Raw genomic sequence first — 13,372 nt, 5'->3', positions numbered from 1 at the left:
CGATTAGGTGAACGTTCATATTACATCCTCTAACTACCTTCCACGTTACCTTACACAAATACGTGCCTCGTCTGCAGCCGATTCTCTCGGTCGATGGCACAATCGATTGCCGGAGCTTAAAATATACCGTTTTCATTACTTTAAAGCGAAAAAAGTTTCTGAGTACGATGAGCATATAAATAAAATGGAATTCGTAAGCAATCACCTATCGTACGTAGAACGCAAGCATTATCACACATTAGAAATGGAATCTTGTTAAGAGGGCTTGCAGCTCGAAGCGATCTGGTTTAAAGTGCCGACCATTAGCTAGATATCGGATAAGCATTTGTGGCCAAGAACGAATAATAAATAGACACTAACAGTAAATTCACAGTCTTATCAGTACACCTTCCTTAGAACTCGATCACATCACAAGGACCTACCTACACTCACTCACGCGCTTATCACTCGTCCGTCATGGCTCAATCGCACACTGCTGATCCCCTGTACCTGGCCGCAGGAACTAGCCTCGCATTGAGCAAAATCTCAAATTGTATAGAAACCAACTAACTAACTAACTAATCGAACTAACTAGCTATGCCTAGCCTATTTGTTCTGGAATGCTACCACGAGAGTATGACTTAAATCCCGTTAACCAGAAATGGACCCGTTCATCTACCGCTAAACCTGTAGTAGCTCAGATCGTCCACCTGCGAGGCGGGTTGAGTAGCTGGGTTGAATGCAGTGGTGAAGCTTTTGGCCGCTCCCTAAAACAATAAAAAAAAAATGAAGCGTTACTACACGATGCTATGAACATGTGGAAGATATTTTGGACAAACCTGCAGGGCAACTCCCAGGAACTGCGAAACAGCTCGTGTTACACCGATCGCAGCATTCAGTAGCTGCCCTCCGGGGTTGATACCGCCGAAGCCCCCGAACAGCGACGGTGGTTCCTCCGTTACGCTTGGATTGATGGGTTTCTGTGGAAGAGAGAGAGAGGGTTCAAAACGAATCACGTCCGAATGGGTTGAGCAGCTCCCACTGGAGTTGAACAGCTCCCACTGAAGCTGATAAGTTTCCATAAAGCCTAGACCAAAGCCGTGCCTCACGAAACTGAACACATAGTCTAGAAAGCCTATGTCTTGACAGTACTTTCCGAAGTTGAACAAGAAGATTTGCGCTGCCTCCCGGAACTGTAAAGTTCTGGAGCAAAAAGCTGTGGAAAATAAATACTGAAAAGTGTTGGAAGCTAAATCCTCGAAAAGTAGAATAGTTCATCCTGGAGCTAACAGCCCATTTGTCCTGACTGAATAGTCCTAACTGGAGTTGAACAAAAGCTGAATAGTTCTTCCGGCGAATGGACACATCATCTGGGAGTCAAAAAGCTGAACAGTTCCTCTGATTCGCCTGCGAGAGCTGGTCAGCTCCTTCAGAGGCTGGACGTTTCAATTCGGAGCTTTACGCTGCCTTTCGGCACTGAAGAAATCTAATCGGAGCTAAACTGTGGTGACTCCAGAAACTGAATAGTGTCAAAAGTTGAATAGTTTTTCCAGCAACTGTACACTATCTGGCAGGTGGACAGTTCCTAATGGAGCGATTCCAAGCAACAGCATCAAAATTAGGGAATTTTTTTAATTCATGATTTTTTATTGAACTGAAACTTTGCACAGTTTTTCAGTTCCATCTAAATCGCCATTTTTCGATATCAAATTTTTATTTTGAATCACGACTAACTTTTCAAAAGGGTGTATGTGAAAATGGTTCAAAAATATTCAAAAATCTGCACAGCCAAAATGGTTTGTTCGATTGCTATGAATTTTTCAGCAAAGTTAGGTAACTAAATGGTGATTCCTAAGAAAATATACACTGTGAAAAAAAATCTTTTTTAACATGAAAAAATATATTTTTTGCCACAAAAACTCAAATAATTCAAAACCCTTCTTTTTACCAACGTAATTTTTTGTAGGGAAGACGGTCCATTGTATTAGCAATCTGCCATAAAAATTTGGTGATGGTAAACTAATAAACAAAAAAGTTATAACATTTCAAACATTTCACAATTTTCACATTTGGTAAATATTTTTTTCTGTGTAAATTATTTCGGTCAGAAATCGCAGTTTGATGCTGATTTTATTGTTCAGCAAAGTTAGATAGTTAAATGGTGATTCCTAAGAAAATATACACTGTGAAAAAAATCTTTTTTAACATTAAAAAATATCATTTTTGTCACAAAAACTCAAATATCTCAAATCCCTATCTTTTTACCAACGTAATATTTTAGGGAAAACGGTCCATTGTATTAGCAATCTACCATAAAAATTTGGTGATGATAAACTAATAAACAAAAATGTTATGACACTTCAAACATTTCACAATTTTCACATTTAGTAATAATTTTTTTTTTGTGTAAATTATTTCGGCCGGAAATCGCAGTTTGATGCTGATTTTATTGTAAATGGCCTTGCGTGAGTAAACCAAGCTGTTTTTTATTATGTATTATGTATATTATATATACAGTAATGTTCCGAATTTACCACGCCCTCCGCGCATTAGTCGTTTATTCATTATTTTGCTGTTACATTTGAGGATAAGTGTTTTCCCTCTTCTTCAAGATGAATGTTGAAAGCGTGTTTTGCAACGTTGAAAATATTGAAATGGATATAGATGTTGAAGAATATTTCAAAACATTTTTGAAAAGGGGCGTGATTAAATTGTTTAAACAGATGTCGCTGGTGGTACGGTGGCATGACTCTCTGCACTTAGCACTTCTGGAAATTTCTTAGTTGTTGTCGTTTTCGAACTTCCTGCGCCCTGCTTTACCGATGATATACAGATGGCTCGTTTGTCAAAGTCTAGACGGCAGGACGTGCAAATGCGTAAATTTGTATTCAATGTGGACATTTGGGCATAACCAGTCTCTTTCAGTTTATCTATGGTGCTTTCGGTGAGATTTCGTAACTCTTTTGAACATTTTTTTTTCATCAAACGGTCTACAAGAGTTGAAGACTTTGAGTTGAAGACCTTTGAGAAAGCGACTGTTCATGTTGTTCGTTAGATTATAATAAACAAAATCACTTATTAGTTTTAACTGACTAGTTTGGTGTTGTTTGCTTGGCTGAAGAAAAAAATTACTATAAAATTCTTAAGCATTAGCATTAGCATTGTCATGGTATGTATACAGACAAACAAACGTAACACTGACGAAATTTTCATTGACCACGCTTTTAACGATCATTTTGAATCTTGGTTGTGGCTTTCATAACCAGAAGAGCGCCCATCGTGCGTTCACGCTAACTCACACCGACACAGCGGCTGTGTTGGTCGCTCTCAAATCGACCCTCTTTACATGCCGCACATTTTGTGTGTTGCATGGGTCGTACACATTCATGTGTTCGGGTGCATGAAGCCTTCCCATGTGCGGAAAACACACATTTTTGGAACGGCTGGAATATGGAATCCGATTCCATGTTTGTTTTTATTTTGGGGCAATTTAAAAATTCATGTCATTTTCATGATTTTCAGGGGTTTTTTCGATCGAGCAGCTGAAGCAGTTGGAAATGCGTCAAAAACATTTCCATTTCCATCTGCTTTCCAGCTCTTCGATGGAAAAAATTCCGAAAATCCACCTCATGTTTACATGTGCCAAACTGTTTGGCCGCGGCTCGGGAGACGTTTGATTGTTCCGTTTCCACCGAGCCGCACAAAAATGAGTATGAGGCCGGGAACACATGGAATGTGTGTGGCGCGCACACATTTTAAACACATTCGGTCATTTGTGCATGTGTTGCAGCGCTCTGTGCGTTGCCAGCACAGCCGATGAGCGAGAAAAAAATAGCGTGTTTGACGTTTCACACTAGCGCCTTCTGATGACGATATTGCACAACGCAGTGTTTCGTGAAACATTTACACCAGGTGGTGGTAGTGTGAACTGGGCGATGGATTTTCACGAAAATTGTTCTAGGCGTTTCGTCTGTTTGTCTGTGGTATGTACCTTTCATGCATTTGTTGTTGTTGAAGTTACTCGCATTCTTCCGATCATAAAGTCTGTTCTCTAAGAGGTTTTTTTTTTTTTGCAGATAAACTAGACGTATACGCGTATATAAAACTTTTATTATACAGCTTTTGTCTTAAAAATAAGTTTAATTCCATTTTTCTTATAATCAACAGCTTTTCAACACTAACAAGGAATTTTTTCACCAGTCACGTACAATAAAAAGTATGACACTCTCAATATTTTTTATCACAACACTGGATCGCGTCTAAGTTTCAAATAGATACTATAGTAATTACGAATAATCAAACAAAAATATCATGCAAACAACTTGTTTAATTCAGGCGGTAGCCTTTACAATAAAATCAGCATCAAAATATAATTCTCGAAATAATTTACACAGGAAAAAAAAATTGTTACTAAATGTAAAAATTGTGAAATGTTCGAAATGTCATAACTTTTTTGTTTATCAGTTTACCATCACCAAAATTTTATGGTAGATAGCTGATATAATGGTCCATTTCCCCAAAAATATTGACGTTGGTAAAAAGATAGGGTTTTGAGATATTTGAGTTTTTGTGACAAAGATCATATTTTTTTAAAGTAAAAAAATATGTTTTTACAGTGTATATTTTCTAAGGAATCATCATTTAGTTATCTAACTTTGCTGAAAAAATCATAACAATCGAACAATCCGTTTTTTCTGTACAGCTTTTAGAATATTTTTGAACTATTTTCGCATACACCCTTGTGAAAAGTAAGTCGTGAGTGAATATGAAGGTTTAATATAGAAAAATGGCGATTTAGATGAAATTGAAAAACTGTGCAAAGTTTCAGATATTTTTGAAATGGTCGCTCAGGATCGACTGACATGACTCCGTGGAATTCCTCAATGAAGATAAACAGAACCTCACGGAGCTGATAAATTCCTACTGGAGCTAAACAGTTCCTTAAGAAACTAAACAGAGTTGGAAGCTGAATAGTTCTTTTGGTAACTAAGCACATCCGCTGGGAGCTGGATAATTCCTAATGGAGCTAAATAGAGCCTCGAACAGCTGAATAGCTTATGCTGGAGCTGTACAGTTCACTCCAAAGCTGAACATTTCCTTTCGGAGATAACCTTCATCCAGCCAACGTACATTTTCCACCTTCGGAAAAGTACAAAAATGGTCATAACTTTTTTGTTTTTCGATGGATTTTGATGAAATTTTCACAATTTCCTGAAAAACTCTTCTAGTTTATGTTGCCGGGGACATGGGTGCCTGGTCCACATGGTTCCGGAGTTATTCCGGATTGTCTTGGGGTACCAAAATTGGCCACAAACTTTGCGCAACCGCATCCCGATGAGGTAGAAGTATAGTGTCTTCGGCGAATTTGTTCAGAAGGTTAACAACTAACTGGCAACGGCGACTTTGGTTCACGATTCCGCCGCTAGGCGTCGCCAGTGTCAACAATGTTCAAACCCTCATATCTTAGAAACCTGATAAGATAGAGTGATACTGTCTTCGGCATAATTCTTCAGCAAGCTCAGAACTATCTTATAGTTTAGTCTTTGGTTCGAGAATCATCCGCTAGGTGCCGCCAGGGTCAAAAATCTTCAAACTTCTATATCTCAGAATTCTGATAAGATAGGCGGATGCCGTCTTCAACAAAGTTCTTTAGCAAGCTAAAAACTGTCTGGTAGTTGAGTCTTTGATTCGAGATTTATTCGCTAGGTGGCACCTTGTGTATAAAATTTAAACACGTGTATTTCGTTACAGTAATAAGCTAAAAGCATGGCGTTTTCTGTAAAATTGTTCGGCAGGTTGAGATCTATCCGGCAATAGCGACGCTATGTGACACCAGCAATCAAAACATTCAAACAATATTATCTCAAAAATCGGAAAACGTCCAGCAAATTGTTCCGAAAGTTAAGAGGAAGTAAGACGTATCTGGAGTCCTTGGTTCTGATATTATTCGATAGGTTCCGTCTAGTATTAAGAAAATATTTGTATGAACACCCTAATGAACAAGAAGTTTTCCATTGTCAGCATAGTTGTTCAGCAAGCCAAGAGCAATTTGGAATAGTAGACGGTCGAGTACGGTGGTCCAAGAGGGAATACTTTAACACCGTCTTTGACCCCCTGTAGACAAATTTTGTCGCCCTTTTTTCGGGAATGTCTCCGGGAATTCCTACAGGAACTCTTTTTTCCAGGAATTTCTCCGGGAATTCCACTGGGAATTTCTCCAAGAATCTCACTGGGAATTCCTCAAGAACTTCCTCCAGGAATTTCTTCAGGAAATCTTCCGGGAATTCTTCTATGACATCCTCCAGAAGTTCCTCCGGGAAATCTTCTAGGAAATCCTCTAGGAAATCCTCCAGAAATTCCTCCGGGAAATCCTCTAGGAATTCCTCCGGGGATTCCTCTGGAAATTTCCCCAGGATTTCATCTAGCACTCCCATCAGACATTCTAGGACTCCCATTAAACATTCCCGGAAGAAAAAATGGAGCAGTATTGTGGGGTGACAAAATTTGTCTGCAGGGGGTCAAAGACGGTGTAGCGAATAACCTAGCGAAACAATCACGAATCAAAGACTCAACTATCAGACAGTTTTTAGCTCGCTGAAGAACTTGGTTGAAGACGGCATCATTCTATCTTATCAGGATTCTGAGATATAGAAGTTTGAAGGTTTATGACCCTGGCACCACCTAGCGGACGGTTCTCGAACCAAAGACGCCATTGCCGGATAGTTCTTGGCCTGCTGAACAACTTTGCTGGAAACGACATGCTTGTACCTCATTAGGGTATCGAGATATACGTGTTTGAATTTCTAGACACAATGCGCCACCTAGCGGATAAATCAGAAACCAAAGACTTTACTATCAGATAGTTCTGAGCTTGCTGAAGAATTTTGCCGAAGACAGTATCATTCTATCTTATCAGGTTTCTGAGATATGAGGGTTTGAACATTGTTGACACTGGCGCCGCCTAGCGGCCGAATCGCGAACCAAAGTCGCCGTTGCCAGTTAGTTCTTAACCTTCTGAACAAATTCGCCGAAGACACTATACTTCTACCTCATCGGGATCTTGAGATAAATGTTGCGCAAAGTATGTGGCCAATTTTGGTACCCCAAGACAATCCGGAATAATTCCGGAACCATGTGGTCCAGGCACTCATTTCCCTGGCAGCATAAACTAGAAGAGTTTTTCAGGAAGTTGTGAAAATTTCATCAAAATCCATCGAAAAACAAAAAAGTTATGAACATTTTTGTGCTTTTCCGAAGGTGGAAAATGTACGTTGGCTGGATGAAGGTTAAACAATGCTTTACGAGGCGGCACTGCTCCTCCCTGAGCTTAACAATTCCTACTGGAGCTGAAGAGATCCTCTCGGAGGTGAATCGCTCTTCCCGGAGCCGGATGCTCTTGGCCTGACTCTTTTCAACACTTTCAACACTATGTTCTTTGAATATTTCCACAGTTATTAATAAAAGGCTTTCTTTGCCTGCCGTTGCTTAAATTAGTTAATTGGTTGGTAAGCCAAATGATACACAGAAAGTCGAGAAAGTTACCCAAATGGAATGAGAATCAAAAGCTTTAGTCACTAGCCGGATACCCGTTCCACTAGACAAAATGGATGAACAGTCCCTCTACTAGAAATTTAAAAAGCTCAAGGAGCTTCATAGTTCCTTTAATCAGTGCAACAAGAAACTAAACAGCTCTCTCCAGAGCTAAATAGCTCCTCCTTTAGGTGCTGAACGTTTCTCCCGGAGATGAATAATATGTTCTGGAGCTAAATAGTCCCTTCTAGAAACTGGACAATTTCTTCCTGCTGGAGCTGAGCTGTACCTCCTGAATCCGAACTTTTCCGCCTGAAGTGGAATAGTTCTTTCCGATAAGAAATAATTTCGTACGGAGAGAAACAGTCTTCTCGAAGGTGAACAGTTTTCCCTGAGCTGAAGAGCTCCTCCCAGAGTTAAACAGTAATTTTTTGAGTTAAATATTTCCTCCCGGGCCTAAACATTCTCCCGGAGTTCAGCAAAACTCCCCAGAGTCGAACAATTCGTCTCGTAGTGGAACAGTGTCTGATAAAGCAAAACGGATAACAATTTCATTTCGGAGCTAAAAGTTCCATCTAGATCTAAACAGTCTGGTGAAGCTCTGGTGGATGTTGATATGATCTAGTTATTATGCTCTCTTCGAAACTCATTGCTCAAGAGACCACCATCAGACTCAGCATCAGAAGCAGACGCAAACTCCATAAAGTATGTCGCATTTGTAAACGCTAAGACCACCGAGTAGCCGAATGATCGAAGGTTAAGCTTTTCTGGGAGCTGGCTAAAGAGCTCCTTTGGGAGCTGGCTGAAGAGCTCCTCTGGGAACTGCCTGAAGATTTCCTCTGGGAGCTAGCTGAAGAGCTTCTCTGAAAGCTGAAGAGCTTCTCTGGAAGCTGAAGAGCTCCTCTGGGAGCTAGCTGAAGAGCTTCTCTGGAATCTGGCTGAAGAGCTCCACTGGGAGTTTGATGAAAAGCTCTTCTGGGAGCTGGCAGAAGTGTTCCTTTGGAAGCTTCTCTAAGAGTGGGCTTATGAGCTTCTCTGGAAGCTGGCTGAACAGCTTCTTATGGAGCTGGCTAAAGAGCTCTTCTGGGAGCTGGCTGAAGAGCTCCTTTGGGAGCTGGCTGAAGCGCGGGAGCAGGCTGAGGGCTACACTAGGAGCTGGCTGAAGAGCTCCTCTGGGAGTGGGCTTATGAGCTCTTCTTTGAGCAGTGGTGAAAAGCTGCTTTGGGAGCTGGATAAAGAGCTCTTCTGGAAGCTGGCTGAAAAGCTCCTTTGGGAGCTGACTGAAGATCTGCTAAGGGAGCTGGCTAAAGAGCTCCTCTGGGAGCTGGCTGATCATCTCCTCCTGGAGCTGGTCGAAGAGTTTCTCTGGGAGCAGACTGAGAGCTCCTTTGGGAGCTTGTTGGAGTGGTTCTCTGGGAACTGGCTGAAGAGCTCATCTAGAGCTCATCTCGGAGTTGGCTGAAAAGCTGATCAGGGACCTGTCTGAACAGCTCCTCTGGGAACTGGCTGAAGAACTCCTCTGGCAGCTAACATTGTGAACTTCTCTGGGAGCTGGCTGAAGAGCTCCTCTAGGAAATTGCCAAAAAGCTCATTGGGAGCCGGCTGAAGAGCTCCTCTGGGAGCTGACGGAAGAGCGCCTCTGGGAGTTGGCTCAAGAGCTCCTCTGGGAGCTGGCTGAAGAGCTCTTCTGACAGCTGGCTGAAGAGCTCCTTTGGCAGCTGGCATGAAGAGCTTCGCTGGGAGCTGGCATGAAGAGCTTCTCTGGGAGCTAGCTGAAGAGCTCCTCTAGGAACTGGCTGAAAAGCTCCTTTGGGAGCTGACTGAAGAACTTCTCTGGGAGCTGACTGAAGAACTTTTCTGGGAGCTGACTGAAGAGCGCCTCTGGGAGCTTCCTGAAGAGCTCATAAAGAAGCTGGCTGAAGAGCTCCTATGGGAACTTACTAAAGAGCTCCTCTGGGAGTTGGCTGAAGAGAACCCCTTGGAGCTGACTAAATAGCTCCTTTGGGAGCTGGCAGAAGAGCTCCTCTGGAAGTTTCCTGAAGAGCTCGTAGAGAAGCTGACTGAAGAACTCCTCTGGGAGCTGACTGAAGAGCGCCTCTGGGAGTTGGCAGAAGAGCACCTCTGGAAGCTGACGGAAGAGCTCCTTAAGGAGCTGGCAGAAGAGCTTCTCTGGGATATGGCTGAAAAGCTCCTCTGGAAGTTGGCTGAAGATCCCCTCTGGGAGCTAACTGAAGAGCTTCTCTGGGAGCTGGCATGAAGAGCTTCTCTGGGAGCTGGCATGAAGAGCTTCGCAGGGAGCTGGCATGAAGAGCTCGTCTGGGAGTTGGCTGAAGAGAACCCCTTGGAGCTGACTAAATAGCTCCTTTGGGAGCTGGCAGAAGAGCTCCTCTGGAAGTTTCCTGAAGAGCTCGTAATGAAGCTGACTGAAGAGCTCCTCTGGGAGCTGACTGAAGAGCGCCTCTGGGAGTTGACTGAAGAGCACCTCTGGGAGCTGACGGAAGAGCTCCTCAAGGAGCTGGCAGAAGAGCTTCTCTGGGATCTGGCTGAAAAGCTCCTCTGGAAATTGGCTGAAGATCCCCTCCGAGAGCTAACTGAAGAGCTTCTCTGGGAGCTGGCTGAACAGCTCCTCTGGGAGATGGCTGAAGAGCTCCTCTAGGAGCTGACTGAAGAGCGCCTCTGGGAGCTGGATGAAGAGTTCCTCTGGGTGCTGGCTTGAGGACACATCTGGAAGTTTCCTGAAGAGCTCGTAAAGAAGCTGACTGAAGAGCTCCTATGGGAGCTGACTGAAGAGCGCCTCTGGGAGTTGGCTGAAGAGCACCTCTGGGAACTGACTGAAGAGCTCCTCTTGGAGATTGCTGAGGAGCTCCTCCGGAAGTTGGCTGAAGATCACCTCTGTGAGTTAGCCGAAAAACTTCTTTGGGAACTGGCTGGAGAGCTCCTCTGGGAGACGGCTGAAGAGCTCCTCTCGGAACTGGTAGCTAAAGAATTCATCTCGGAGCTGAACCGTTCCACTTGGAACAGATCTTCCATGAGCTGGAGAACTCTTAGGAGCGAATATATTATTTTCAAAGACGAGTTCCTCCATGATAGTTTTAAAGGGAACTCCGAGAGATTCGCCTACAGCAAACTTTGAAACCAGTTCCTTCTGGGAGCTTCTAGACTCTAGAGGAGTTCGCCCAGTAAAGTTCTGAATGCAATCGTTCAGGAAGTTTTGCTGACAAATTCGATTGGGAGGCTCTCTGGGGTAATTCTCCATAAAATTTCAGATAAAATTGCTCCAGAAAACTAACAAAGTTATCTCTGCAGGGAAGTTCTGGAGGTGTCCTCTGACGAAAACTTTATAACACACTTTAAAACTTTAGAACACACTTTTCTAGAAATAAGAAATCAATTGTAGGAGTTCGCCTAGGAAACCTCTAATATAGGCAGTTTGCTATGAAACAGTTTCACCGGAAAGCAACGGGATAAGATATTCTAGGACCGTTTCTGGAGAATTTCTGGTAGGAAAGTTGATCTAGGCAACATCTGATGGAATTCCTCTTGGAAAGTTTCGGCGAGCCTTCCTTTTGGAAACTACAAGACTACTTTCTCAAACATATACCCCTAAAACCGCTCAATTTTATGCCAGTTGGCGCCCTACAAAGATACTCACGGCATCAGGATCGAGTCCCTCGTCGCGGAACGCCTGCGATTGGGGTCGACCTCCACCACCAAACCCACCGCCGCCACCACCACCGCCGAGTCCTCCACTCAGCCCGAACGTACTGGGCGGTGGTGCCCCACCTGCCGTCGAATACCCGCCAGGACGCTGGCGGGGTTGCGGCGCAGTAGCCTGCCACTCTCGCCACAGCCACGACAGACCGTCGAGAATGGGTCGTGAGGAGCGCAGCGGTGGCGGTTGTGGCTCTGGAGGACGCGCAGTCCGTGGCCTTGGCCGCGCAGTGGTGATGATCGGCTGAACCGTGACCGGCTGGTCGCCGTTGGTGCGAGGCGATATCTTGGCCAGGATCTCCTCCAGATTGGCGTTGGTGTTGACGGGGCTGATTCCGCGTTGCTTCAGGACCGTTGCGAGGATGGCTTCGTTGGACTTTCCGTACAGTTCGGTGGATTCGGCAACAGCGGGACTAGAGTTGTGCTGTTGTTGCTGGCGGAGAAGCAGCTGTTGAAGGACAAGAGGATCGGCTGGAGGTGAACGACGAGTTGTGGTGGTGGAGGTGGTCGTTGACGTTGTGGTTGAAGTCGTGGTAGGTCTTGGAGCCGGGGCCAGCTGCTTGGTTAGGGTTGGCAGGTCCTTGCTAGTTATGGGACGCCCGAGAAGGCTTGATAAGAGCCGAAGATCGTTGTTGTAAGACTGGAGTTCCTTGTCGAGCTGTTTCTTTGTCTGCTCGACTTCGGTAGGCGAAAGGGTCGGAGGTTTCTGAGTTGATGGTACTCCGTTGAGTGTGTTGCTGACTGAAATACTTTTCGGATCCCGGTTGATCGCCAGCTGGAGGATTCGGTTTGCCAGAGAGCTATCAACCAGTGGATTGGGAGTGGCAAAGTTCGGTAGTTTACGCTGAAAGGGATGGAGTTATAAAAGGCGGTAAAACTTGAATGAAACACCCTTGAAACTCACCACATCATTCAGAAAGTCTGAATCTTCTTTATCGACGATCACCGTACTCAGCGGCAGAGTTGTCGTTGGCCGGAGAGTTGTGGACGTGGTTGTGGTTGTTGTTGTTGTTGGCCGCGGCGTGGTGGTCGTCGTAGTTGTACTAGTTGTTGTCGTCGTTGTAGGCTTCGGTTTCTTCGTTGTTCTTCTGGTGGTTTGACCCGGAACTTGACCTCCGTTCAAAAATTTCGCCAATTGACGCTGTGATGAAAAGGAACATTTTATTCATTGGTTGTCATATGGATGGAATGGTATGTCTCACCAAGAATGCTAAATCGTCCGCATCGGAGAAGGTTGTGGTTCTGGGTCGTTGAGTTGTCGGAGCAATCACTGAGTTCTGGCTAAGGCGACTATTGTCTTTCGATTTGGCGCGAGTTGTTGTTGGGATGGTAGTTGTTGTGGTACTTGGTGTTGTTGTAGTCGTAGGTTTCGGAGTGGTTGTAGTTGTTGTCGTGGTCGTGGTAGTCGTACTGGTCGTAGTAGTGGACTTAGGAGTTGTTGTAGATGTGGAGCTGCTAGCCACGGTAGTAGGTTGCGTGACAGCTTTTGTTGCAGCAATGTCCCTCTGGTTACCAGCAAGGAATTGCTGAAGAAGCCGCAAGTTGGTTTCTAGTTGTTCGATTTGGGAGTTTCTTCTGGAGGGCTTGGTTGTAGTTACAAACGAAGAACTTCGGAAAGTCGTGGTGGGAGCTGAGGTTGTTGTTGTCGTTGTCGAAGTTGTAGTGGTAGGTTTGGGTGTAGTCGTTGGCATACGAGTCGTACTGGTTGTTGAGGTGGTGGTAGTACGCTCCGTAGTCGTCGACGTCATCGGCATTTCAGTGACAGGAAGTAACGTAGAAGTTATAAAATTGTTAAGTTCTGAAACTTCCGTCTTCGTGGATTGACTGGGTGCTTTCATATCAGAAGAGATACGCAGTTCAACGTCCTTCGAGATTTTAGTGGGTAGCTCAGGCTGTGAGGTTGATACTATACGATCCAGCATCGACTCCGTACTCGACATTGGTATGCTCTTGAACTCTATCACGTTGTCAGGAACGGTGTTATCAGATATTGCTACGTCCTCTGTGCTTGAAACAACGGCGATAATCTCTTCACTATCAGTCGTTGGTTTCCAGCGGTAAATCAAATCCGGAGCATTGGGGCGGTTTATTCGAACCTCTTCCTTAGGTTTGCTCGTCTAAAAATGCAAAAACGCTAGAAAGTGTATCCTTT

The 13,372-nt window shown here is 44.2% G+C and overlaps 1 protein-coding gene across 3 annotated transcripts in view; it reads right to left on the bottom strand.

The window, feature by feature from the left end:
• Positions 1-55: 55 nt before the first annotated feature.
• Positions 56-13,372, bottom strand: part of LOC109400789 (mucin-5AC) — a 232,592-nt gene continuing 219,275 nt past the window's right edge. For all 3 annotated transcript variants that reach the window (XM_029875322.2, XM_029875323.2, XM_029875324.2), the window contains 5 exons: positions 12,423-13,337; positions 12,125-12,361; positions 11,162-12,064; positions 819-959; positions 56-746 (listed from right to left, as the gene is read on the bottom strand). In XM_029875322.2, the coding sequence (XP_029731182.2) occupies positions 651-746; positions 819-959; positions 11,162-12,064; positions 12,125-12,361; positions 12,423-13,337 (2,292 nt within the window). In that variant the 3' untranslated portion in view covers positions 56-650. The remainder of the gene's footprint in view (positions 747-818; positions 960-11,161; positions 12,065-12,124; positions 12,362-12,422; positions 13,338-13,372) is intronic.

Source organism: Aedes albopictus, chromosome 3 (assembly GCF_035046485.1).
Source record: "Aedes albopictus strain Foshan chromosome 3, AalbF5, whole genome shotgun sequence".
Lineage (NCBI taxonomy): Eukaryota > Metazoa > Arthropoda > Insecta > Diptera > Culicidae > Aedes > Aedes albopictus.
Note: the sequence above shows the minus strand (reverse complement) of the source record. Positions and strands in the feature narration are given on the sequence as shown.